The sequence below is a fragment of the Podarcis bocagei genome (genome assembly GCF_964188305.1).
Source record: "Podarcis bocagei genome assembly, chromosome: 18".
NCBI lineage: Eukaryota > Metazoa > Chordata > Lepidosauria > Squamata > Lacertidae > Podarcis > Podarcis bocagei.
Genome location: NC_138144.1, coordinates 7387948 through 7415846, shown reverse-complemented (window position 1 = coordinate 7415846; position 27899 = coordinate 7387948). Strand labels below are relative to the sequence as shown.

At 47.6% G+C, this 27899-nt stretch overlaps 1 protein-coding gene and 1 long non-coding RNA gene across 6 annotated transcripts; one reads left to right on the top strand and one right to left on the bottom strand.

Annotated features, from left to right (window-relative positions):
• Nucleotides 1–189: 189 nt before the first annotated feature.
• NCLN (nicalin) lies at nucleotides 190–27899 on the bottom strand. 5 transcript variants are annotated; one of them, XM_081177816.1, is made up of 15 exons: nucleotides 27651–27899; nucleotides 19053–19243; nucleotides 18663–18807; nucleotides 17602–17696; nucleotides 14990–15070; nucleotides 13991–14094; nucleotides 13811–13899; nucleotides 13356–13495; nucleotides 11706–11896; nucleotides 8165–8252; nucleotides 6716–6754; nucleotides 6426–6586; nucleotides 3222–3275; nucleotides 1795–1873; nucleotides 190–815 (listed from the first exon to the last, which is right to left on the bottom strand). In XM_081177816.1, exons 1-15 carry the CDS (start codon nucleotides 27835–27837, stop codon nucleotides 756–758), a joined length of 1704 nt encoding a protein of 567 aa, XP_081033942.1. In that variant the 5' UTR covers nucleotides 27838–27899; the 3' UTR covers nucleotides 190–755. The 5 variants fall into 5 exon arrangements, with proteins under 5 accessions (XP_081033942.1, XP_081033944.1, XP_081033941.1 ...); XM_081177818.1 differs by having other exon boundaries at nucleotides 11718–11896; nucleotides 27651–27898; XM_081177815.1 differs by having other exon boundaries at nucleotides 6426–6589; nucleotides 27651–27897.
• LOC308577805 lies at nucleotides 825–14900 on the top strand. The gene is made up of 2 exons (XR_014003703.1): nucleotides 825–1189; nucleotides 14647–14900. It is a non-coding gene; the product is annotated as an uncharacterized lncRNA (long non-coding RNA).

The following is a 27899-nucleotide window of genomic DNA, read 5'->3' as shown; positions in this document are numbered from 1 at the left end:
TCTGGCCGCTCTACCAAAGAGCTTCCCCTTCTCAGCACCCGCGTTCTCATCACCCTCCCCACCAAAACGAGGTATTAACCACCCTTACTCCCCACCCACCAGCTGCCACATCCATGTGGCAAACCCCACTTAACAAACAGCGCCCTAGATGTCAGAAAGCTGTGATATCAAGAAAGCTCAGGAGGAAACTTCGCAGTAGTTCTCTTTTAATTTACATGTGCACATCTTTTTTTAAAAAAACAAAACAAAACACAAACTGACCCCCCAAAGCAGCCCCTTCAAGTTCTCCATCTGACAGGCAGGCCCCCGCCCACCCCGCCAGCCCAAGGCTTCCACCCCCAAAGCTTAAAACCTATGGCACATGTGTTGCCTGCTTCTCGTACAGCAGCTTTGCACTTATGGAAATGTCTTTTTGCTCAGAGGAAGATTTCCAAGGGAAGGCGGGAGGAAGGAAAGAGAAGACAAAAAAAGAAGACGACACCCATTGTTCAGTCTGGAAGCAGTGTGTGTGTGTGTGTGTGTGTGTGTGTGTGTGTGTGTGTGAACGCCTGGGGCTCTGTCCCGAGGAAGGGGGTGGGGGAGCGGGAGGGGAGAGCAACGCAGGCCCGCAAAACGCAAGGGAGTGGGAAGGGCGTTTTCCGTCTCGGCTTCTGCCTCCTGCTCCAGTGTCGCGAAACGGAACGAGCAGCAGTAGCATCCAACACAGCGCTGGTCCGGACGGGCTCATTTCCAACGGTGGTGCCTCTGGAACCCTTTCATTGTTGCTTGGATTTCAGGGACAGTCTCTGCACCAACCTGTAAAGCAGACTGAAGTGCTGGGGGGGGGGCAGGGAACGGGGGCACACAAGCAGAGAGAGAGAGAGAGAAAAAAACAGACAGTAAGTGGGTGGCTCTGTATCTTCAAGATGAATGCTGAAACGGGCAGAGGGGGTGGGAGAAGTGTTTTCGAATCTGGCAGGCTGCAGCCACATCTGCAACAGCGGTACCTTAAAAGAGGGGCATGTCTGTTGCGCCACAATGAAACGTCCTATGGGGGGGGGGGCGGCGCAAGGCTTTCTTTGCTATAGCTCAATTCCCCACCCTTGGCCAGCCCACCCACCCATATCAAGTTAGGGAGGCGGCTTCGGGTGGATCACACCCATTGTCTCAAAAACCTGATTTTTAAGCCAGGATCTGGAGCACTGTGAAAGTGGTTCCATAAGGCCAATGGGAATCTACACTTGTTTTGTCTTTCTCTAACAATAGCCAGCACCTGGGCACCCCACCCCAAAGCAAAACAATACCCGGCAAATCAAAAATGGAGGGGAGTTTTTAAAAAGCCATTTGATATAGAAGAGTCAGGGGAGAATAATCTGTTCAGAGTTTAAAATTCTCCTCGGTTAAGTCTCAATCCTATTTACACCACACACACAACTCAAAATTTGTTCCGATTTCTGTGCATGAAATGAAATGAAATTAACGGGATGGACAAAAAATGTAGCCCCTGAATAGTTTTCCTTTCTGTCTGCAAGTTTTCAAGTTTCCTTGCAAACTTGAGGATTCGAAAGGTTAAAAAGGAATCTGTCCACATTAATCTGGCTTAATGAACTGCTAACAGATAGCCTCCATCATGAAAAGGCATGGAAGCCAGCACCTATTAAGAGGTGGAGGCAAAACTCAAAAATGTGGCAAAAGAAGCTTCTGAATAAACTTTGCCCCAACTCAGACAAGCCCTGGGGAAAAGAGAAAGCAGCTGCCTTGATTTCCTCTTGAAATTTGCTTGAGAGAGGCCACCACGGTCTGTTGCACACTCACCTGGACAGCAACATAGGCTACCCCGAGATAGGCAGCAATGCAGAGAGCCAGGAGGAGATCAAAGATGGCAGGTTTGACCCTGGAAAACAAGCCAAGTTTAGACGTGCGCACATTATGGAGTCCCTTAAAGCGCACACTTCATGCCCTCCTGCGCTACTTCCACAGAAATCGGTGGATTACAAAGTGAATGAGTAACAGGGATACAAAATAAAAAAATTCCTTCCAGTAGCACCTTAAAGACCAACTAAGTTAGTTCTTGGTATGAGCTTTCGTGTGCATGCACACTTCCTCAGATACACTGAAACAGAAGTTGCCAGACACTTCTATATAAGTGAGAAGGTGGGGAGGGGTATTACTCAGAAGGGTGGTGGGAATGGGAGATTGGCAGATAGCTGAGATGAGCCTGTTGACGACTCTTAATGACTGTAATAGGTCTTACAGGAAAAGGCAAGGGGTGAGAAGGTGAGAAATGGCTTAGTCATGTATAATGGGATAAGAATCCAATGTCTTTGTTCAGACCAGGTCTCTCCATGGTTTTAAGTTTGGTAATGAGTTGCAATTCAGCAGCTTCTCTTTCCAGTCTATTTCTGAAATCCCTTTGTAGTAAAACAGCTACTTTGAGATCTTGTATAGAATGTCCTGGGAGATTGAAGTGTTCTCCTACTGGTTTCTCTCACCAAGGAATACAAAGTCACCCTTTGAAGAGGGGAATGTTTTCTACTCCGCCAGAGCTGCTCATGTTCAGGTGGGTGCTGCTCAGAAAGGCCCGTGCCAGCTCCTCTCCCAGGACGCCCTCACCTCTTCTCCCTCTGGAAAGAAGAGTGTCCAATTTGCAGCGTCTGCCCCTCCCCACATGTTCTCCTACGAAATGTGCTCAGGGTCAGGTACACCACCAGCCTGAGAAGGCTGGCTTCTGACCCCTCTCTGTTGGGTGGGAAACAGATGGTGCATGGGAGGGGGCACCCAGCCCTGTCTGCTGGATTTAACCCCTATTTAACCCCTTCTGCAACCTGCTGGCTGGGGATGATGCCATCGCAGGCCATAACATCTGGCGAGTCCCAAGTTTGAGAAGGCTGCCTTGATAGGTTGGAAACACAGAGTGAGAGTGTGTAAGAGAGAGAGGAGAATAATGGCTGGGCAGGAAGGAGGAATCTCTTGAAGTTTCCTCCTTGGCTGGCAGATCCTCAGAGCCTGTGTATTCAAAGCAGGGCAATGCCAGCACCGCAAGGTGGGAGAAAAGGCTGACCACATTCCTGGGCAAGAGCCCAAGAGGAATTTGCACAGAACATTTCCCAATTCTTTCTGTGGGGTTGATATTAAGAGTTCTTCCTCCCCACCCCACACAGGCCAAGCCCTAGAACACAGGCCTTTGAGGGGGCCTCTGATCTCAGGGCAAAGAAATACAAAACAAGGTTGCCTGCACTTACCTATAAGCATTCATTACTTGCTTCAACTGGTCGTAGAAAACGAACTCGGGGTCCCTGCATGGGGTTTAGAAAAAGAGGGGCGCCGAATTAACCTGTTAATGTTTTTAAAACAGCTGTGCCTTTGAAAGTCACAGCACAACACAGTAAGCTGTAGAAATACACGGGGGCGCCATATGTACAGAGTCTGATCTAGCTCATCCTAAATCCTAATAATCTAACTAAGTTGCCTGAGGGAAGAGCTGTGGGGCTGGAGCTGCCTTGCCCCCCATTGCCAGCTCTGCTGGATCTGACCTGAGAGGAAAAGTGCTCCCGGGGAGGAACAGGCAACCAGCCCCACCAAGCTCCCACCCTCCTCCTACGAGGATTCCAACGGCCCTCAAGACTCAGACGGTGCGACAGAATCTGCTGTGGCGTTCCAGACTGGTCACCCTGGGTCTCGTCTGTGGAGGACGAATGGTTCCGGGGGGGGGGGGAGGAGCTCATTATCAGGGGCAGGAGACCCAGAACTGCCACGGACATCGGTGGGGAGCTGCTGCTCTTAACCGTGGTAGAAGAAGGGGAACTTTAATAACTTGGGCTTCAGACTGCTCTTTCCTCCTCCCTTCTATTCATTTCTCCTTGTGTGCCATGCCTTTTAAATATGATTTTTATTAAATTTTCTGTTTTACAATTTCAGATAAACATTTTACACGCTTAAGATATCAATGACTTCCCTTCTCTTTCCATGGTTCATTCTGCATATCATAAATTCCTGCATATTTTACAAAAACTATACTGATCGGTTTTCCATTATTACATCCATCAAAACTTATTTATACTATTGAATTTATCTTAATGCTGCCAGCATTTGCAGCTGTACAATTATTTTCCATATATTCAATAAATATTTTCCAATCTTCTTTAAATGTATGTTCTTCTTGTTCTCTTATTCTATATATTAAGTCTGCAAGTTGTGCATAGTCTGTCCATGTAAGTTGCCAATCTTTTTTTGGTTGGGACCTTGCTCGTTTTCCATTTTGGGGCTAACAAAACATGGGCTGCAGTAGAAGCATACATAAATACCATATTTTTCTGTGTCTGAGACGACCCCTATTTTTTTTTAAACCAAAATTAAGAAATTAAGTTGTAAAGCTTTTTGGGGGTGGGGGTGGGGGTGGGGGAGGTCACTTCCGCCAATCGCTCACCCGCCTGCCCACCACCGGCGATCGCTTGCCACAGCCACTGCCGACTGCACACCTGGCCGCAGCCACCAATTGTCTGCCCACTCGCTGCCACCAACAGCCCACCCGCCCACTTGCTGCAGCCACCAATCACCTGCTCAATTGCAGCAGCCACAACCAATCGCCAGCAGGCCTTGCCGCAGGCACCAATCACCCACCCAATCGCCGCTGCCAATCTCCTGCTTGCTGCTGCCAATAAGCGCACGTCCCCCTCTGCATTCACTATTCGTGTATAAGACGACACTCAATTTTTGCCTTTTTTTTTTTTAGCAAAAAGCAACGTCTGATACACAGAAAAATACGGTAACCTTTTGTGACACCTGGGAATTTCAGACTGAGTTATCCTCAACAGAAAGGACTCTGGTTTGTTTTTTTTTGGGGGGGGGGGGAGAAGTATTTTTAAACCTTTTTTTTTCAATTCATCATGGATCATTTCCCAATACAGTGGTACCTTGGGTTAAGAACTTAATTCGTTCTAGAGGTTCGTTCTTAACCTGAAACTGTTCTTAACCTGAAGTACCACTTTAGCTAATGGGGCCTCCCTCTGCCGCTGCGCCGCTGTCGCGTAATTTCTGTTCTCATCCTGAAGCAAAGTTCTTAAACCGAGGTACTATTTCTGGGTTAGCAGAGTCTGTAACCTGAAGCGTCTGTAACCCAAGGTACCACTGTACTCTTTTACCCAAACGCTCCTACCCCTCTTGGTAGTTTGTGTAGGAATAGCTGTTTGAGTGCTAGATGCACAGATGTGGGTTCAAGTCACACACCTTGTGAGAGAGCAAGCTTTGTTTCCTGCTACTCCAGAGGGGAGAACCTGAACCAGTGGATTCAAACACAATGAAAGGCGATTCCAGCTCAGTATTAGGAATAACTTTCCGAGGGTTAAGAGCTGTTGGACAGTGGAACAGAAAAGCTCAGAAGATGGCGGTGGCCTCTCCTTCATGGGAGGATTTTAAGCACAGGTTGGACGGCCACCTGCCAGGGATTCACTAGCTGAGATTCCTGCATTGCAGGGACTGGACTAGATGCCCTTGGTAATTTCAAACATTTATTTCAATTCATTATAAGTCATTTCCCAATACTCTTTTACCTTGTTACATGTCCATGCCATGCTTTTCTAAGGGAGTGTCTGAATACTGATTTTTGTAAGCCACTCTCAAAGCATTTCTGGCTAAAGAGCAGCGTATAAATGCCATCAATAAATAAGACACCAGCTGCGCCCTGAACCAGGACCACCCAGAGTCTTTCCTGGAGATGCTTTTTTACCTCTCTATGCCGCCCTAGAATCATAGAGTTGCAATAGACCACAAGGGCCATCGAGTCCAACCCCCTGCCAAGCAGGAAACACCATCAGAGAACTCCTGACATATGGTTGTCAAGCCTCTGCTTAAAGACCTCCAAAGGAGGAGACTCCACCACACTCCTTGGCAGCAAATTCCACTGTCAAACAGCTCTTACTGTCAGGAAGTTCTTCCTCATGTTTAGGTGGAATCTTCTTTCTTGTAGTTTGGATCCATTGCTCCGTGTCCGCTTCTCTGGAGCAGCAGAAAACAACCTTTCTCCCTCCTCTATGTGACATCCTTTTATATATTTGAACATGGCTATCATATCACCCCTTAACCTCCTCTTCTCCAGGCTAAACATGCCCAGCTCCCTTAGCCGTTCCTCATAAGGCATCGTTTCCAGGCCTTGGACCATTTTGGTTGCCCTCCTCTGGACACGTTCCAGTTTGTCAGTGTCCTTCTTGAACTGTGGTGCCCAGAACTGGACACAGTACTCCAGGTGAGGTCTGACCAGAGCAGAATACAGTGGCACTATTACTTCCCTTGATCTAGATGCTATACTCCTATTGATAGCATGTCTCTAACCACGTCAAAAAAGGGTGTGTGTGTGTGTGTGTGTGTGTGTGGATATTGAGGGCAGTTAACAGCACAAAAGAGCACCAGAGCAGAACAGGAAAAAGAGCAAAGGGCAGCCCTGCTCTTACCGCTTGTCTGCCTTCACGTGATGCTGCTTGACATCTTTCAGGTAGCGGCTCATGTAATATTCCAGAGTGTTGATGAAAGTGCTGTCTTTGTCGACCAGCTGAGCGGCCCTTGGCTGACTGGTGAGCCAGTCCATCACGGACTCCATCTGTTCCTGCTGGATCTGCTGCAGAGGCAAGGCGGTGGGGAAGGGAGACAGGCAGTCGGTCTGCTCTGCAGATTAAAACCCCCACCACCCTCAGGCTTCCCCTTGCCCTGTGGGGAAGAGACCCCACTAGCAAGGCATGCTTACCATCTGTTCTGTGAAGATCTGGAGGTCAACAGGTACTCCCTAGAGGAACAGATACAGTGGAAAGTTTTCATCTATAAAGCACATTGGGAATTTTAGGCATCCTGCTATCTTTTTAGGCATCCTGCTATCACGGGCTTTCAATGCAAGAGACACATCCCAAAAGGGGAGAAGGATGGGGAGGGAAGAGAAAAACAAGCACACTCAGGCACCAATTCTTAAAGTTATGTGATGTGGGAGCGAGATGCTTCCCGTTTCCTAATTTTGTTAGCAGCAATGAATGAATACCAACCGCAAATAAAGGTAAAGGTAAAGGGACCCCTGACCATTAGGTCCAGTCACAGACGACTCTGGGGTTGTGGCGCTCATCAGGCTTTATTGGCCGAGGGAGCCGGCGTACAGCTTCCAGGTCATGTGGCCAGCATGACTAAGCCGCTTCTGGCGAACCAGAGCAGCGCACAGAAACGCCGTTTACCTTCCTGCCGGAGTGGTACCTATTTATCTACTTGCACTTTGAGGTGCTTTCGAACTGCTAGGTTGGCAGGAGCAGGGACCGAGAACGGGAGCTCACCCCGTCGCGGGGATTCGAACCGCCGACCTTCTGATCGGCAAGCCCTAGGCTCTGTGGTTTAACCCACAGTGCCACCCGCGTCCCTACCAACCGCAAAAATGTAAGGCAAACTTGGCAGCTTCAAGGTTTTTGGCCTTGATCGCTAAATACAAGTCAAACAAGCGTGCTAAATTAGACCACTCCCTGGGAAAACAGAACAAAAAATTCCAGTGCAAATCACCCAGTTCAAAATTTTCTGGGAAAGCACACATCACTGCTCATGCTATAAGTGAAAGATAATGTGAGGCACTCCTGACGCTAGGTTTCAAGATGGGCAGGCATGGCTTCTTCCAGAATAGCCTTTCTGAACAACCCTGCAGCCCTCAATGGTCAGTTCAGTGGCTGCTGAGCACACTTAATCCATGTTCTGCTGTCTTGGGTTTTTCTGGTCCCTCATTAGGGCTCCCCCCTCCCTGCAAGCATAAAATTTCTTTTGCTCCCCATGGAGCATGCTAATATTCCCTCCTTGTTTCTGAAGAGCCTTGTTTTGGCAACATGCTCCTCGTAACTCAGCACCTGACTGCGATGTTAGTGTATCTGATAATCACCACCAAGACCAGGGATGGTTTAGGGGAGGAAAGGAGCCAAATAGAGCTGGTCTTTCAGAATGGCCCTGTTGCCCCTTCTTTCCAGCCAGGTCAAGTGGCAGCCTACAGCTGACCGTTGATGCTGCCCTATCAGCCCCTCGGCTGCAATCGGTGGAATGGCTGCTAACAGTTCTGGGAGGGGGAGAGTCAAATGAGGAAATGTGATGGGGCCACGCTGAGCCTCTACCTCTGCTGTGGCTAGCGAAAACTGCCTGGGGGGAGAGCAGATGTAGAGAAAAAGAAAAAAACCCTCACCTTTTCTGTTAGGTTGTAGATAACCCGCGTCAAAGCCTCCACAACAATGCGGGTGTTGCGGGTTAGGATTTTGGGGTCGACCCGTGCCCTGCAAAGGGGAAAGGCAACAGCGGTGTCAAAAACATATTTTCCTGGGAGGGAGGGAGAGCAGGCATTTGAACGACTGACTACCAAGTTTCTCATTTGGGCCCCGTGTCGTGCAGTCTTCCGCCAGCAGTCCCACTTGGGCCTGAGGTCTTTAAAAAGGGACAACAAGCCCATGGTCCTCATAAACGTGGAAGCGAGCATGCAAACCAATGTCTTCCTTCAAAAAAGGGAGCAAGGCCCATACGACGCAGTTCATACAGCTGGCTATCCCACCCCCACCTTGACAGCAAGCCAATCTGGAGACGATGAAGCCTTGGGGTAGAATTCTGGGGGAGATACTCCCAACTGCAGTGGTAACTTTCAAGATCTGATGGCTGGCTGTGCTTGTTTTCCTCCTCCCTTTCCAACCCTTTCCCCTTTCGGCAAGGAACCATTTCAGATAACCAGGTGGCTAGGAAGGGTGCGCATGCTGCATTTTTAAAAAACGCTCCTCCACATTAATAATGCTATATATTGATTGAGGGACGCGGGTGGTGCTGTGGGTTAAACCACAGAGCCTAGAGCTTGCCGATCAGAAGGTTGGCGGTTCGAATCCCCGCAACGGGGTGAGCTCCCGCTGCTCTAGTGTGGTGTAGTGGTTAAGAGCGGTAGTCACGTAATCTGGGAAACTGGGTTCGTGTCTCCGCTCCTCCACATGCAGCTGCTGGGTGACCTTGGGCCAGTCACACTTCTGTGAAGTCTCTCAGCCCCACTCACCTCACAGAGTGTTTGTTGTGGGGGAGGAAGGGAAAGGAGAATGTTAGCCGCTTTGAGACTCCTGAAGGGGAGTGAAAGGCGGGATATCAAATCCAAACTCTTCTTCTTCTTCTTCTCTGTCCCAGCTCCTGCCAACCTAGCAGTTCGAAAGCACGTCAAAGTGCAAGTAGATAAATAGGCACGGCTCCGGCGGGAAGGTAAACGGCGTTTCCGTGTGCTGCTCTGGTTCGCCAGAAGCGGCTTAGTCCTGCTGGCCACATGACCCGGAAGCTGTCTGCGGACAAACACCGGCTCCCTCTGCCAATAAAGCGAGATGAGCGCCGCAACCCCAGAGTCGTCCACGACTGGACCAAATGGTCAGGGGTCCCTTTACCTTTAACTTTACATATTGATTGATAATCTGGTTGTTAAAATCTCTCTCTCTCTCTCTCTCTCTCTCTCTCTATATATATATATATATACAGTGGTACCTCGGGTTAAGTACTTAATTTGTTCCGGAGGTCCGTTCTTAACCTGAAACTGCTCTTAACCTGAAGCACCACTTTAGCTAATGGGGCCTCCTGCTGCCGTGGTGCCGGAGCACGATTTCTGTTCTCATCCTGAAGCAAAGTTCTTAACCCAAGGTACTATTTCTGGGTTAGTGGAGTCTGTAACCTGAAGCGTCTGTAACCCGAGGTACTACTGTATATATATGAATGCAAGTATAGCCCTGCTGGATGTGGTAAATGGCCCATTTAGTCCAGGAGCCTATTTTCGCAGTGGCCAACCAGAAGCCCCAACGGGAAATCTGCAAGCAGGACCCAAACACAAGAGCATTCTTGCCTCCTGCCGTTTCTAACAACTGTTATTCAGAAGCATTATTGCCTCCAGCCACGGTCTAACTCTCTTTTAAAGCCGTCCAAGTTGGTGGCCCTCCCTGCCTGCTGTGGGAGGGAGTTCCACAGTTTAACTATGTGCTATGTGTTAATATAGCACACTAAGGGACGAGGGTGGCACTGCGGGTTAAACCACAGAGCCTAGGACTTGCCGATCAGAAGGTCGGCGGTTCGAATCCCCGCTACCGGGTGAGCTCCCGTTGCTCGGTCCCTGCTCCTGCCAACCTAGCAGTTCGAAAGCACAAAAAGTGCAAGTAGATAAATAGGTACCGCTCCGGCAGGAAGGTAAACAGCGTTTCCGTGCGCTGCTCTGGTTCACCAGAAGCGGCTTAGTCATGCTGGCCACATGACCCGGAAGCTGAACGCCGGCTCCCTCGGCCAATAAAGCGAGATGAGCGCCGCAACCCCAGTCAGTCACGACTGGACCTAATGGTCAGGGGTCCCTTTACCTTTACCTTATGTGTTAGCTATGCACAGTAGGAAAGCTAGGATACCAGTAAGTTTGCCACCCCAAACTGGTGTTAACAGGGGAAAAGGATCTTTTCACCCTGCAGGTGTTGCCGGGCTACAACATCCCATCATCCCTGTTGGGTGCTGCTGCATGGGCCGGCATGGCTTCCCCACCCCTACTTCATACCACGACTGAGGGCCAAACTGGAAGTCACCACTGGCTTTTCACACACTTTTCACACACAACGGAGGGCAAGCTACTGGACTTGCGCAAGGAATTCCGGTTCCAGAGAAACATACAAAGCTTTTCGTACAAAATGCCTCCACACCCACCCACTGCTACGTTGCAGTGAGGCTGGGAGGGAGACAGAGACAGAAAGAGAAACGATAGAAGAGCCTAAGCCCGTCCTGCCAGATCATAGAGCATTCAGACATGCAGGCTCTTTGCCTCCCAGCCAGAACTCGTGGGATTCATGTTTAGAAGACGTGGTTTAAGAAACAGCTTACGTGGTTTAAGGAACAGCTTACGTGGTTTAAGAAAAGGGAAATGGCTACACTTCCCCCTGCATAACGTTTGTCTGCCAACAGGTAATATTAAGTCTCCACTGCTAAATGCAATCTCACATGTTCAGCTCCTGAGCCAAGTGGCAGCACTCCAAGATTATGCCCTATGGAATGGCTGTAAGCTTGATGACAGAGCACCTGCCGTGACACCAGAAGGATCCAGTTTCAGACTCTGAATCTCCAGTTAGGGCTGTAGGAAAAGGTTAAAAAGTAAAGGACCCCTGGACAGTTAAGGCCAGTCAAAGGTGACTATGGGGTTGCGGCGCTCATCTCGCTTTCAGGCAGAGGGAGCCGATGTTGGTCCACAGACAGCTTTCCAGGTCATGTGGCAAGCAGGACTAGACCGCTTCAGCCGCAACGGGACACTGACAGAAACCAGAGCGCATGGAAACGCTGTTTACCTTCCCACTGCAGCGGTACCTATTTATTTACTTGCACTGGTGTGATTTTGAACTGCTATTTTGGCAGGAGCTGGGACTGAGCAACGGGAGCTCACTCCGTTACGGGGATTAGAACGGCCAGCCTTCTGATTGGCAAGCCCAAGAGGCTCAGCGGTTTAGATCACAGTGCCACCCACATCCTTGCTGGGAAAGGGCTCCAGTCTGAACCCCTGGAGAGCTACTGCCAGCCAGTGTGGGCAATGGTGAGTTAATGGGCCCAAATGGCTTGACTCAGTAAGAGGCAGCTTCATGTTTCCTAATGAGTTCAAGGTTCGTTTTCTGATAATGATCCTAAGCTCACATGTGCAAGTAGACCAGCAGCTGAAAGCTATTGCCACCCCCTGCCAGCCCTTATTGCAGCCTCCTCACCCAGCGGCTGACCTCACGTCCATGATGCTCTTGCGCAGGCCGTCTCGGTGGCTCTCGAGGTGGGAGACGGTGAAGGCTGGGAGGCGTCGGATGGCAAAGCGCTCGTGCTCCCAGGCCAGCATGTCTTCCGCGAGGTTGATTTTCTTGTGCACCATGGAGAACCTCACCTCTGGGAACTGGCTGGCAACCACCTGGGAGACAAGTCACCAGAAAGAGAGGGGTGAGGAGGCGCCAAGCAACTTGCCTCCGGGGCACAGTTAGCAACTCCCTCGCAACCCTGCTTTTCGTAAAACAGGGTCTGCGCCTTTGCCATGCTGCGCAACCCCAATCTATTCCCAAAAGGGGAATAGTAATAGTAGTAATAATAATAAATTTATACCCCACCCATCTGGCTGGGTTTTCCCAGCCACTCTGGGCGGCTTCCAACGAAGATTAAAAATACATTAAAGCATCAGTCATTAAAAACTTCCCTAAACAGGGCTCAGTGAGAGAGGGTCTGCTTTTCATCTCCAGCTAGGACCGGGAGAGACTCCCTGCCTGACACCCTGGAGAGACACTGCCAGTCAGTGTGGGTGATGCTGAGCTAGATGGACCAATGGACTGTTTTAAAACAGTCATGAGTGAAGTGAAGGCACAAGACTGGGGGTTGGTCATCAGGTGAGCTGCGCACAGGTGAGCTGCATGCAAGCTGCTGGCTAGCCCTGTGGAGCCTCCTTTTATTGAGACAAATATGCAAACCAGGCAGATACATTTTGGGCTATGACCTTTACACATCTTCGGTCCCGAGATCGTGGGGTGGTACCAAGTTATTTTGGCACCTGTTTCCACCACGTCATTTTCCCCTTGCACAGTGTATGATGAAGGAGACAAAAGGTCTCAGGGACAAAGGTTACAGACAGGACACCGCAGACTGCTGAAACCACAAAAGGTCAGACAGAGGGAATGATGTTCAGACAGCAGTGGCTTGTCTGAGGGGGGAGTATTCTATGCACCCCAGGGTCACGCGTGCAGGCAGACTGTGGCCGCCTGCTGGTGGGGAGTGTGCTCCCTCCGGACCCCACTGCCCACTCCACGATATCCCTACACATGAGGACTAGAATCTTACTTCAATTTTTAAAGGAAAGGACCGTGCCTCAGCGGCAGAGCACCCGCTTCACATTCAGCTTTCAGGTTCAGTCCTCTGCATCTTCAGGTAGGGATGGCAACTGTCCCCTGCCTGAAACCCTGTAGTTTCCAAGCCACCTTCAAAGGTAGCCCCATGTAGCAGTAGTCCAAGTGGGAGATAACCAGAACATGGACCACTCTGGCGTGACAGGGCACAGGCAGGTAGGGTCTCAGCCAGTGTACCCAATGCAGCTGGTAGACAGCTGCCCTGGACACAGAACTGACCTGTGAATCCATGACTCCCAGGCTGTGCACCTGTTCCTTTAGGTGCGCAGTTACCCCTACAGGACTGGGGAGTCCTCCACACCTGTGTCCCCCAGAAAAAGTAATTCTGTAGTAAGGACAGCTGCTCCAGAAAAGGGGGAAGAGGCATCCGCATTAGCCGGAGCACAGTGAGATGTTCTGCCAGGAAGGCACACTGAGTGTTCAACTGCTGCTGCCCTCCCATTTTGCCCAACACACGCCAGCCTGACCCCCTTTGTTTACCAGCTCCAGCTCCTTCAGAAAAGCATGCTGAAGGGTCCCCTCTTTTGGAGGCTTCGAGACGTGTAGGTGGAGACTGTTCCCTCTCCCCAGAGTGTCCAGACAGAGTACGAAGGCCACGTTGTCCTGCAGCAAACTGGAATCTGAAATAAGGGATGTGAAATGGCCATCATCCTACAAAGAGTTATGGGGCGGGGAAGGAGGTGGAAGAGACATCTTTGCATGCTCTTTATGCAACATGAAAAACCACTGGTTGTCAGCTAAGACCAGGGATAGTCGCAAGCTATTTATTGAGAGCTACACGCTCCCATTTCTAAAAGTGAGAAAATTAGGCCCATAGCTTCCCAGTCATCCTCCTGATGCCTCCTCTCCCCTCCTGGCCAACTCATAAGCCAGGTCCTGCACCTGGCCGTAGAACCTCCAGGTTTATGGGGAATATAACAATAAGCCTGCAGCACCTGTGTGATCCAAGTTGTCTTCCAGCCACCGCTTGGTCCCTTGATAGTTAAACTTGCCACCTCCAGACGCAAAGAACAGCAGATTATACCTGGGGAGCAAAGAGAAGGGTCAAGCTTACATTCTGGCCATTGCACCCCCGCTTTGGGCAAAAGGCCTCCCAGAAGAGAAATTCGACTTACCCGGCGTGTGTCCGTTTGTACGTGTAGAGGCGAGAGAACAGCCTGGCCAGTTCCAGGAGCATGGCAACTCCACTGCCGTTGGAGTCGGCGCCATGGGAGAGCCACTGGGGGGGGGGGGAGAAAGAATATCCAATATTAAGGGCAACTTTGGGTTTGGGGACACACTAGCAAAGGGGGGACGGGAAGCAAGCCAGATCCTTGCAGAGCAAGCCAAGTCATTGCCACACATTGCAGCCAGCAGGAAGCTGGGATTTTTTTGCCACTGAATGGTGCAACAAGCCACAAACATCTGCAGCTTTTTTTAAAAAAAATAGAACAGCTGTGATCCACAAAAGGGAAGGGCAGCCGGGTGCTGAGAACAGTCAAGGTGGGAGGGCAGCTTGCCTTCCAGCCCTGCTTGTGAGCTCCCTCCTCAATAAACACATGAGACGTAACCGGCTGTGTTCTTAGATAAATAAGGTATACAATTCATAGTAGCAAATTGTAAATTTCAACAGAAGTAACTCATAAAGTTCAACAAACAAACAAAGCAGAAGACCCAGTGGATCAGATCATTCTACAGTCAGTTCATGCATAAGGTCTGCCCAAATTTAAAGGAACTGTTAGTGAAGGTGAAGAAGAAGAAGAAGGAGGAGGAGGAGGAGGAGGAGGAGGAGGAGGAGGAGTAGTAGTTTGGATTTGATATCCCGCCTTTCACTCCCCTTCAGGAGTCTCAAAGCGGCTAACATTCTCCTTTCCCTTCCTCCCCCACAACAAACACTCTGTGAGGTGAGTGGGGCTGAGAGACTTCAAAGAAATGTGACTGGCCCAAGGTCACCCAGCAGCTGCAAGTGGAGGAGCGGAGACACGAACCCGGTTCCCCAGATTACGAGACTACCGCTCTTAACCACTACACCACACTGGCTCTCTATAACAACATAGGTGGCTTGATAAGTGAGCCATGCTGCAGTATACAGAAAGGCCTAAGCAAGCATGGGGCAACAGCCGACAGAAACTTACCGGTGCCACTCCAAAAGAGTCATAGTGAGCGACTACTACAATAGTAGGCAAGTCCTCTCCTCCCAGACCAGTCAGCCGACCCTAGCAAGGGGAGCAGGGGAGGAATCATTACATCAAGGCCATTTCTGCCACTGTGTCAATGCAAGACACCACACATCACCTCTGCCTCCTCGTGAAATCTAGGGAATTGCAGAGTTGGAAGGTATCCTGAGGGTCATCTAGTCCAACCCCCTGCAATTTTAGGAATCTCAGCTAAAGCATCCTTGACAGGTGGCCATCCAACCTCTGCTTAAAAACCTCCAATGAAGTCCGTCACCTTCCAAGGGAGTCTGTTCCATTGTCGAACAGCTCTTAGAGTATTATTGCTATTGTAAATCACTTTCTAAACACCTTCAGAATCTCTGCTGTAAATCATTTCTGAACACTTTCAAAATCCCTACACTGACTTCTCGTCTGCTCCCTTACCCAGCGTAGGCTCCTTGGTTTGGTTTTGGGTTTTTTGTTCCTTCCCAGCCCTTCTCACCTATGCCTATTGCTCATGACTTTTACTCCTGGAGCTCCACAAGCCTCGACTGTCCAAAGGTCTCCAGCTCCACCCAAAGATTCACGTATCATCTCTTAAACTCCGAACCGCCTCCCTCCTCCTTTCAAATCTTTCCTCACACCTTTTCTGCAAAGCCTTTGGCACCGCTGCCTATACCACTTTGTGCCCTGTCGCAACCTGCCAGCCTGTAACCAGGCCCATGCAGATGTATTGATTTTATTAATAATTCGGAAGTTTTTCGGGGGGGGGGGGAGCCTCATAATAATATCATGGCAGTGTACAATAAAATACGTAAGACAAATGGCAAACAATGAATCTTATTAATTCTCTAAGAATGCTTGGTGGAAACAAACAAAAAAGTAATAACATGCAAGGATTGGATATTCTTTCTCTGCCTTATTTACTGCATCCACTTCCACTGCATTTCCTTATCACCCCTATGTCAAAATTTAGACTGTAAACTCCTCCAGAAAGAGACTTTTCCTCCAGAAAGAGGACTGTCTGCTTCTAATCGCCAGAAGCATGATGCACACTGATTGAACAATAATTTTAGTAAAATGATTTTTTTAAAAGCAGGGTTAAGAGTCAGGCTTGTGAAAAGTAGTTAAGACTAGACTCTGGGAACCTGTACTCTTGGCTTGGTAGCCCAAAACAAGTGCCTCCTTGGCCCTAGCAGATATGCCCCAGCTCTTCCTGAGCTTGCAAAGTTACATTTGTGCCCATTTTATTTAACAAAAAGCACGCACCATTTTCACCGTGGTGTTTTTTTTTAAAAAAACCAACCTCTAAGCAGCTTACAATAAATATTAAAGATTATCAATTTTTAAAAGTAAAAAATAAATAAAAACTAATTAAAATCAACAGCAAAAAGATTAAAGCACGTCAACATTCGTGTATCTGGACAGACTTGCCTAAAAAGAAAAAGAATGTTTTAAGCAGACACATAAAAGTGTACAGCAAAGGTCAATGGGCAAGGAGTTCCAAAGTGCAGGTGCCACCATACTAAATGAATGATTTCTTACAAGGGCAGAATGAGCACTTACTGCGGCACCTGTAACAGTGCCAGCACTGCAGGTCGACGCAGTTGAGTGGGCACATAAATGGTTAAGGCAAACGTGCAGGTAAACTGGGCCCAGGCAGTTATTATGTACCAAAAGTAAATGTTAAGAATTCTGCTCATATTGATCCGGAGCAGATTCCAACGTATAGTTAGCAGAGCAAAATAAACTTAGCACGTTGTAGGATTCCCAAACAAAATAGACCAGAGGCAATTAACATTCCATCCAGCAGAGCTTTACTGCTACTGAAGGCAAATGAGCATAATGGTCACAAATCCAATTCATTCAGGATTGGTCCCGTCCATAAGAAATCCAGTTGCAGCAGACTTAACCTAAATTTACAATAACTCATAAGAAGACTAAAACTAAGCACTTAAGCATACTATATACAGAACACCACACCAGAAGGAAAGAAAGACAGAATGTGAAACTCGGGCTCCTTCTGGCCTATTATTATAGCCAGCGTGACCTTGGGTGAAAGAGATAACAGGACCAGTTTAAACCAGCTGTTCAGCTTCTCTGAAGGTATAAACCGAACATCAGGAACCTTTTGCTTGTTTCTAGGCAGAACAGAAGCCTGCTTGTTAGCTAGGAACTTCAGTTTGTATCACACAGGGAAGCTTCCAGATCCCTCTTGAATCAATCAGTATAGACAAGATCTCTACACTTTAGATCAATTACCTTCTGCACCAAGAAATGCAAACTGACAGTAACACCTTGAAGTTGGCCTGGCAGGAATATGGCAACCAGTACAGACTTGGTTTTGGTTGGCTTGCTTGCGGGTTTATTAAATTTGTACACTGACCTTCAACGAAATATCACAGGGCGGTTCAGCCCTCTGAGCAGAAGTGTTGCAAGCTGATAGGGTCTCTCACTCCTATCAGCAATTGCGCTGTAGCACTCTGCCCTAACTACAGTTTCTGGGTCAAGCGCAAAAGAAGCCCCGCACAGTGCATTATGGTAATCCAACCTTGAAAAGTCAATATGCCAGGAAGTGCTCCCGAACTCACCTCCACACTGGTGATGAGCCAGTCGCTGACTGCTTTGCTCTGAGCCCCACTGGTCACCATCTGGAAGCCGTTGGCAGTTGCTGTGTGTAAAAGTACTAGGAAGAAAACAGCTGAATAAAGATAAGAGTACACAGCTACACTTTGCCTTCATTCACAACAGTATCAGAAACCTTGCAAATTGCGGGGAGTATAGAAGACACATATGGATTTGAGCCGGCATGGTTTATATATTCTGGACAGTCTTTTCTATCCACGGTCAAGGTTTGAACTCTTTATATTTAACATAAATTTTCAAAATATAACAGGAATTGGGTTCATGTATACATTTCTGATCACAATTCAAAGTGTTAGTGCTGACCTTTAAAGCCCTAAACGGACTCTGCCCTGTAGACCTGAAGGAGCGTCTCCACCCCCATCGTCCAGCCTGGACACTGAGGTCCAGCTCCAAGGGCCTTCTGGCAGTTCCCTCACTGTGAGGTTACAGGGAACCAGGCAGAGGGTCTTCTCAGTAGTCGCACCCGCCCTGTGGAACGCCCTCCCACCGGATGTAAAGGAAATAAACAACTGAAGGCAGCCCTGTTTGGGGAAGTTTATAATGTTTGATTGTGTTTTTTATATTCTGTTGGGAGCTGCCCAGAGTGTCTGGGAAACGCAGCCAGATGGGCAGGGTATAAATAATAAAATTATTATTAATAATTATTATGAATTTCAATGAGTCTGTTCTGAGTAAAACTTAGTTGGAAACAACCCATTGCCTCAGGCTTCTTCATAATGTAACCATGTAGTCCTATTCCTGTCTACTAAAAAACAAAACCCACTGAGTCCCATGGTGTTTAATCCCAGATAAGGGGGTATAGTATTCTAGAGCTGGATCTTTCCCAACACCTGCCAAGCTTTTTTTTAATGATCCCTCTCTTATACCAGTAGCAAAGCCTGTTGGATCTATCTGGAGTTGCTGTTCCAAATATGAGGTGCCACCTCTGAAAAGGCCCTTGGAAGATGGTCTTAAAGGGAGGCGACCCCTGAAGCTAATCCCAGTTATTTTTTTGAAAGAGGCCTACCTTCAGCAGCTGAAGCTGAGCCTTGCGACGCAGAAGCCGCCTGCGTTTGCTCGTAGATCGAGAGGAGATCATCATCTTCCTCAGCAAAGTAGACCGGCACAATGGTTTCCATCGCCAGCATTTCTGGCTCAATCTCCATGAATTGCTGAGGAGGAGCAGATAAAAGACTCAGTGACTTGCAGAGGAGGACTCCGCTCACCCTCCGGACCTCACTTGGAGGAGGCACACAAAGAAGGTCCTCAGAGGATGATCTCGGGGTCCAGGCAGAAGCCATAATATCGGCTTGATTACAGGTGGCATAAGGATTTCTGGAATTAAGCAGGGGAGGCAGTTTCAGCACGCTGAAGCACAATTATGAACGTAAGGCAGGGGCCTCAAAGGGATGCTTACCCGGATGACATCCTGAGGCACCGAATACATGTTCTGTGGCAGGATGATCACCACGGCACCGGCCGACTGGCGAAGCGCCTTCTGGTACTGTTCGTAGGAGAAGTCCATCAGCCGCATCATCACGCAGCGGCGGCTCAAGACATCCGCCTCCACTGTGCGAGCCTCTGTATTTAGCATGGCATTCCGAGTGCCTGTCAAAAGCAGAGAAAGGGGCCTAGTACGTAGCCATGAAGGTACTTTAGATCCACAGATATGAGGCCTCCCCATGTCCTAAAAAGAGAATGTGAATGCTTAATTGCCTGTTTCCTCCTCCCTCCTAATCTGTTCCTTTTCTCTCATGTCTTTTTTGGAATTTTTTAAGACTGTGCCTTTTTAGGGGAGTGGAGAGATTACTAAGCTGCTCTGGGAGTCTTCACTGGCTGGAGAATGGGATTTTTTTAAAAAAAGTTCTTTAAATAAATCAACACCACCACCTCCCCAACCCTTTAAGGTCAATTCTCAGGTTGTGTAGTATTGACTATGAAGGGCTGGTACCATCAGGAACGTTCAGTGATCAGTTCTGAAGATGCTTTGCCAACGTTGGCAGGTGTAGATCTTGCCAAGAGAGCAGAGTTGAAAAAGCTTAGTAGAAACCACGCAGTGGGAATGCCACATGCCTTTGTTGTGGGGGCTCACGCCATGAACTGTCAACTCCCAAACTCACCGTGTGACACGATTTGGAAAGGAAGTGAGCTGCGACAGCATGTGAGCCACAACTCTAGTGTAGAGCTACAATTTAATGCACAGCTTCTCCACCCGCTGTGACTGGGGTGCATTTTGATGTCAAAGCAATTTTATCTGTACGATTTTATTTTAAACTACTTTAATAACTGCACTGCCTTTCTTTATTGCAATTGGCATACTTGCTTATTTTAATGTTTCGCTTTTGGGTCTATTATACCAAATCACACAGGGTGGTAAAAACAAAAAGTTATAGTAGCAGCAGCAGTTTCAAAAAGTTCTCTCCAAACCATGCAGAAAGGCAGTAAAATGGCAAATGCAATTCAGTGTAAGCAAGTGTAAAATGGCGCACATTGGGGCAAAAATTCCTAACTTCACATATACGCTAACAGGGTCTGACCTGGTGGTGACTGACCAGGAAAGACATCTTGGGGCCATGGTGGATAGCTCGATGAAAATGTCGACCCAGTGTGCAGCAGCTGTGAAAAAGGTGAATTCCATGTTAGGGATCATTAGGAAAGGGACTGGAAATAAAACGACTACTACGATAATGCCATTATATGAATCTACAGTGAGACCACACTTGCAATACTGCTGTACAGTTTTGGTTGCCTCACCTTGGAAAGGTTACTACAGAGCTGGAACGATCAAGGGACTAGAGCAACTCTCCCATGAGGAAAGATTACAACATCTGGGACTCATTAGCTTAGAAAAAAAAGGCAGCTAAGTGGGCGGAGAACATGATAAGAAGTTATGCATTGTGTGGAGGAAGTAGATTCTGAATACGATAACTTGGGGGCATGCAATGAAGCTGAAGCATGGAAGGTTCAGGACAGACAAAAGGAAAACCTTTGTCACACAGGGCATAAACTGTGGCTACCAAACTTACTGTACGCTTGTGAAATATAGACCACTTATAAACAACATCTCCGACTCCTTTCAACATTTCATCAATGGTAAAATTCCATTCAATTTTACAGATCACTTGGGAAGACAGGCGAACTAACGCCAGTGTACTAGAAGAAGCAAAGATCACCAGTGTGGAAGCAATGATTCTGCAACATCAACTTTGTTGGACTGGTTATGTTGTTCAGATGCCTGATTAACGTCTTCCAAAGCAACTACTCTATTCCAAACTTAAAAATGGAAAGTGTAATGCTGGTCGTCAGCAAAAGAGGTTTAAAGACTCTCTCAATGCAAATCTAAAAAAAATGTAGTATAAACACCGACAACTGGGAAACACTGGCCTGCAAACCCTCCAAAGCAGCCTTTGCCAAAGGTGTCATGGGCTTTGAAGACGCTCGAAATCAGGACAAAAGGGAGAAACGTGCTAAGAGGAAGGCACGTTTGGCAAACCCTCACCATGACCAACTCCCACCCAGAAACCTATGTCCCCACTGTGGAAGGACGTGTGGATCCAGAATTGGCCTCCAGTCACTTACAGATTCACTGTTAAGACCGTGCTCATAGAAGACAATCTTACTCGGCTACGAGGGATTGCCAAAGAAGAAGAAACAGCTATGGAATTCACAAACCACAATGGATACCAACTTAGATGGCTTTAAAAAGGAGATCATAAAATTCATGCAGGATAAATCTATCAATAGTTACTTGATGGCATTATACAGTGGTACCTCGGGTTACATACGCTTCAGGTTACATACGCTTCAAGTTACAGACTCCGCTGACCCAGAAATAGTACATCGGGTTAAGAACTTTGCTTCAGGAAGAGAACAGAAATCATGCTCCGGCGGCGTGGTGGCAGCAGGAGGCCCCATTAGCTAAAATGGTGCTTCAGGTTAAGAACAGTTTCAGGTTAAGAACGGACCTCCGGAATGAATTAAGTACTTAACCCGAAGTACCACTGTATTACTTTCAGAATTAAGAGGCAGCATATGCCTTTGAAAGCTAGTTGCTAGGTTTCACAAGCAGTTAAGCACCTGACATTTAACTGACAAACGGGAGAAGAGAATGCTTGACTAGAAGGGTCTCTGGCCTGATTCAGCAGGACTCTTTTTGTTTGGGGGTAGGGGGAAGCAATAGGTGTCCACCTTTCACCTGTAGGGAGCAGGAATATTGTCTTTAGATTGGAAGAGTAGTGGACGATTCCAGGCTGTGTAGTATAAAAATATGTGTAGGATGCTAACTTTGTGAGACATGTTTTCAAGAATGAGAAACAAGGCAAAATATCTAGGTACCACTGAGGGCTCTGCAGCTGTCGTTGAAATCTTCCCTCCAAAATTTTCCCCAGATTATAGCTCATTTTTGGTGTCTGCTCGTTGCCACTCAGTGTATCTGTTTTGAGTGGTTAGGGAAATGTGCAGATAGTTCCCTAGTGCCATCACAGTGAACCCTTTTAATCCTAATGTAACTTATTTGCACAGCAGTTTGACAATATACCATATTTTTTGCTCTATAAGACTCACTTTTTCCCTCCTAAAAAGTAAGGGGGAAATGTGTGTGCGTCTTATGGAGCGAATGCAGGCTGCGCAGCTATCCCAGAAGCCAGAACAGCAAGAGGGATTGCTGCTTTCACTGCGCAGCGATCCCTCTTGCTGTTCTGGCTTCTGAGATTCAGATTATTATTTTTCTTGTTTTCCTCCTCCAAAAACTAGGTGCGTCTTGCGGTCTGGTGCGTCTTATAGAGCGAAAAATACTGTAATTGTAAAAAAAAAACAAAAACCCAACCCCAAAACCTCCAGCTGTCTCTTTGACAATCATTCCCTAGAAACAGGAAGGGGGTGTCAGCCAGTGATAAAACACCTGCTTTTTCATGCATAAGGTCCCAGGTTGAATCCTGACACCTCCCATTAAAAGGGACACACCTCTGTCCAGAGCCCTGTTCTAAGCTATAGGCCAGAGACCACTGAGATAAATGGAATGGTAGCACGACTCAATATGAAGTAGCTTTCTACACCCATGCGTGTTAAAACTCTGCCTGTCATCGTCCCTCTCCAAAGGCTCTCCCTCCCTTGCAGATCCTCACAGAGCAGCTGCATGAAACCAGGCACTTGCTTCCAAGACTGGTGGTCTTAGCTAAATATGGGTAGGAACCTGTCTTGATTTGCAGTAGCCCCAGTAAGGAGTCGGTCACGCACTGTGAGAAGTGAGTGACTGGAGAGGGGAAATAACACATGAGCCTGGAGGCTACACCTGCTGCGTGGAAATACGTTTTTACTACAGCAGCTGCTTAGCCTGTAAAAGTGGGTGCAAAAATACCAATTGCTGCCTCTTGCAGGGCAAGTGTGTCTTTAATAGTGAGGATTTCAAAGGCAGGCTCTAGTTCAGGGGTCTGCAACCCGCGGCTCCGGAGCCGCATGTCGCTCTTTTACACCTTTGCCGCGGCTCCAGGGCGGATACTAGCGAGGGGAGGAGGCGCATTGTGCGCCCCGACACTCCCCACTGTGGCGGGTGCTGTACTGGCTGTGACGTCGCATGGGGGCGGTGCATGCGTTAGTCACGCACCGTCCCGACGTCGCCTTCCCGCCCGCTGTCAGATCACGGCTCCGGAGATATATTTGTTTTAAATGTCGCAATGGTTTTGCAGCTCCCAGTTTTTTTTCCTTCGGAAACGGGTCCAAGTGGCTCTTTTTGTCTTAAAGGTTGCAGACCCCTGCTCTAGTTTCTCCTGGCCAATCGGGCAGGAGCTGAACTTATAAAGGGAAGCACAGTGGGGAGACCTCTTAACTGCTGCCCTACTGTGCCCAAAGATGTCTATAAAGCCACAGGATGGAAATTTGGAATGGGCGGGGCAAGTTAACAGGACAGCTGATCTTACTCTGCTCCCATACCAAGCAATATATATTACTATTATTATTATTCTAGCTCTTACGCACACAGTGTGCTCACCTACCTGTACACAGCCCTATGAAGTGGAAGTGCGGCAGAGACGATTCCATAAAGCTTAGCACTACAATTCCAATCAGCCCCAACCAGCATGAACAAAGAATCTGGGATGATGTGAGTTGCAGCTCAACAACATCTAAAGGCCACACTTGTGTGTTCCCTGCACCGCCCAATTAGCTGAGCAGACTGCTGCTTTCCTATATTTAAAGGCATTTCTTGCTTTCATGCTTACAAAAAAAAAAAAAAAGCAGGCATGCTTAGAAAAGGCATGTCGTCTTGTCTGCCTCTCACACACAGGACAGAATGCCTATTTGACGGCAGCACCTGCTACAACATATGCATGTGTCACCCAAGAGCAAGGAAAAATACTTGCCCTTCCTTCAGAAGGATTTCTTCACACCCAAATTTTCAACACAACCCTAGGCTTGATTGCACAGAAGCAAGCCCACTTGGTTCGGTGAGGCCTTACTCTTTCGCAAGAGTGGTTTTGGATTGCAGCCTTAGTCAATTAATCATTTAGAACTCAGGTGACTAATCATCTAAGGCTGAAATCCTGTTTGCTTATCTCTGTGCCAGTACGTTCAACAGAGCAGGCTTTACTTCTGAATAGACTTGCACAGAACTGGCTTCTTTTAAACTGCAAGTTTCAACTGCGGAGTGGTACAATTTAGCATTGCATGCATGCATACATACATAAATCTCTATATTTACATATGGGAGACTTTACAGGATTAGTATTATATTCTTTATTACAAAGCTTGCAAAAATAAATGCTATATCCAGGCAGGGCTGAGAATGACTCTGGCCTGCAATGCTGGACAGCTCTTGTATAAGGCCAATTCCTGTTCCTAATAAATTTCAGTCTTATAAATATTAATTACATCTTTCAACTCACTACACAGCACAGAGAATTTGGGTGGCGACTTGAGAGGACTGCAACCAAAATGTAGCCACAGAAAAACAAGAGGGAGGCAGACTCTGCATGCTGTGGAGAACAAGTTTTGCCGAAACACAAAAGGTCTTTAGAAGAAGGAAAACTAAGGGAGGCACCCAGGGATAGATCAACTGGTAAAGTATGAAACTCTTAATCTCAGGGTTGTGTGTTCAAGCCCCATGTTGGGCAAAGATGCCTGCATTACAGGGGGTTGGACTAGTCCAACTCTGCAATTCTAAGTGGAGGTAATTTTAATCTGTTTTGGTGTTATAACTGTTTGCATGTTTTGAAAGTATGATTGCAATTTCTTCTTAATTTTATTCTTTTACCCTTTTTATAAACTGCTTTGAGGGTTGGGTGGGTTTGTTTTTTACAATCAAGTGGTGCACGAATTTTACAAAACAAAAATAAATGTTGACTTGTCAGTTGGAAGAGGAAAAAGAGGGCTAGTGGCAGAGTTCTGCTGCAGGAGAGTACGGCTGGCTAGAAACCTTTAAGCAGGAGAACTCCCTTATCAGGAAATCAGAACACACTGCACGGTTTCATCACTGTATATTGCTACACACATACTGTTTAAACTGATCCACCTACATTGTTTAAATACAATATGCAAATGTAGGAAGTTGTCTTATACTAAGTCAGACCACCTGCACTGCCCCTCCCTGGTCATTCTACCGCTAAGCCATGGTTTAGTTTCAGCTTAGCGTATCATCTGAACAGTGCTTTGTCGGATAGCTCTTACCTGACAAACCACAAGCTGTGAGCCATAGAAGCAGCAATCGGTGCAGAATGCTGCAGCACGGTTGTTGACAGCAGCGAGGCCTTGCCAGCATGTAACACTTGCGCTCAGAGATTGGCACTCATTGCCAATTTGCTACCAGGCCAAGTTCAAGGTGTTACGATTAACATATAAAGCAGCTAAGGACCAGTTTACCTACAAGATTGTCTTACCCTGCGTACCCACGTGACTGATTCCATCAATGGAGTTGGATCCGCTACAGCTGCCACATAACGCCCATTCCACACTTGTAAGAATGAGATCGTTTACTGCGGCAGCACCTACACTTTGGAACTCACTGCCGATTGAGAACAAGCAGGTGCCTTCACTGTACACACTGGAGTGCCTGCTAAAAAACATTCCTGCCCACATGCTTAGACAGTTGAGGTATTTTTAATCTGCTTTAGCATTTTAACTTTGTTATGTTTTGAAGTACAACTGTGATCCTCCTCTTGATTTTATTGTTTTACCTTTTTGCAAACCGCTGAGAGATATTTTTTTTTACCATCAAGCAGTGTATACTTTTCATGCATCTCCACAGAAACAATGCAAACACTAAATACCACAATCTCCTATTTTTACATTAACATACTTAATCTAACACTATGTATGCGTAAAGTTTTAAAATGTTTAAATTTATTATAATCCTTTATTAAATTTGTATCCCACCCTTTCTTCGAAGATCCCAGGGCAGCTCGCAACGGAAAAATTGTATTTTAATTATTGCTCTCCCCCGCCCCATGGTTTTGAGTAGCTCTTGTTTCCACCTTTCGAATCCCTGTCAGCAGAAAAGGTGGGGGATAAATAATATGTTGGATAGTAGTTCCCACTAATAATAATAATAAATAATATTTTGGGCAGTGGTTCCCACTAAATAATAATTATAATAATATGTCGGGGCAGTGGTTCCCACTTTGGGGGGGGGGGTCTGCAAAACCCTCCCAAGGGGGCCTGTGGCACATAGCAAAAACTACCACAGAGACATCTGGCGGTTCCCTCATTACGAGAAGTGAGGTTACAGGGAACCAGGGAGAGGGCCTTCTCGGTGGTGGCGCCCGCCCTGTGGAACGCCCTCCCTTCAGATCTGAAGGAAATAGGCAGCTATCCTATCTTTAAAAGACATCTGAAGGCAGCCCTGTTCAGGGAAGTTTTTAATATTTAATGCTGTCCTGTTTTTAACACTTGATTGGGAGCCGCCCAGAGTGGCTGGGGAAAATCAGCCAGATGGGCAGGGTATAAATAATAATAATAATAATCAAAATGTTCAAAAGGGGGGGGCATGGCTTGATGAAAAACAGGGGGTGGGGGGAATCTTAGCTAATGAGGAACCACTGACGTCAAGGGGGCTGTCAGCACGTGGATTCCGCCCCCCAAAGGATCCTGGGAACTGTAGTTCTGTGTGAGGAGAAAACTATATTGGACAATATTTTCTCTATATTGGACAAACAGGCCAAACCTTACGCCGAAGAATAAACGGACATAAATCTGACATCAAGAATCACAAAACAGAGAAACCAGTAGGAGAACACTTCAATCTCCCAGGACATTCTATACAAGATCTCAAAGTAGCTGTTTTACTACAAAGGAATTTCAGAAATAGACTGGAAAGAGAAGCTGCTGAATTGCAACTCATTACCAAACTTAAAACCATGGAGAGACCTGGTCTGAACAGAGACATTGGATTCTTATCTCATTATACATGACTAAGCCATTTCTCACCTTCTCACCCCTTGCCTTTTCCTGTAAGACCTATTACAGTCGTTAAGAGTCGTCAACAGGCTCATCTCAGCTATCTGCCAATCTCCCATTCCCACCACCCTTCTGAGTAATACCCCTCCCCACCTTCTCACTTATATAGAAGTGTCTGGCAACTTCTGTTTCAGTGTATCTGAGGAAGTGTGCATGCACACGAAAGCTCATACCAAGAACTAACTTAGTTGGTCTTTAAGGTGCTACTGGAAGGAATTTTTTTATTAAGAATAATCAAAATATTCAAAAGTAGGGGGGGCATGGCTTGGCTTTATGAAAAACAGGGGGTAGGGGTAATCTTAGCTAATGAGGAACCACTGACGTTAAGGGGGCTGTCAGCACGTGGATTCCCCCCCCCAAAGGATCCTGGGAACTGTAGTTCTGTGAGTGTGAGGAGAAAACTACAGTCCCTTGGAAACTCTGTACCTGTATAGCGGGGATATGGGGGGGGTGTTATTTAAGCGCCTCATGAGAGGCGGGGGGGGGTGGGGAAAGCGTCGTCGTCTCCTTCCCTGTCAGCGCTGCCGCCGCCGCCACCCGAACCCCGCCCGAACCCCTTTGGCTCACTGACCGTAGGGCTGCCCCCCGAGCTCGTACTGCTGCATGCGGTAGACGGTGAACTCGTGGGCGGCCGAGGCCGGAGGCGGGCCCAGCAGCAGCAGCAGGACGGCCGGCACCACCAGCAGGAAGCTGAGCGGCAGGCACGAGGCCTTCAGCAGCACCGAGCCCAGCACCTCCTCGCCGGCCTCCTCCAGCATGACGGCGGCGAGAGCGACCGTGAGGCGAGAAGGAAGGAGGAGAAGAAGAAGAAGGAGGAGGC

What these genes read in the sequence shown, in the direction of transcription:
- NCLN (XM_081177815.1), bottom strand. Translation starts at nt 27,837, where the DNA reads ATGCTGGAGGAGGCCGGCGAGGAGGTGCTGGGCTCGGTGCTGCTGAAG. An exon ending in ACTCTTTTGGAGTGGCACCG is followed by an intron (nt 14,095 to 14,989) that starts GTAAGTTTCTGT and finishes CCCCCCCCCCAG; the next exon opens with TGGCTCTCCCATGGCGCCGA. An exon ending in AGACAACTTGGATCACACAG is followed by an intron (nt 13,496 to 13,810) that starts GTGCTGCAGGCT and finishes CCCTTATTTCAG; the next exon opens with ATTCCAGTTTGCTGCAGGAC.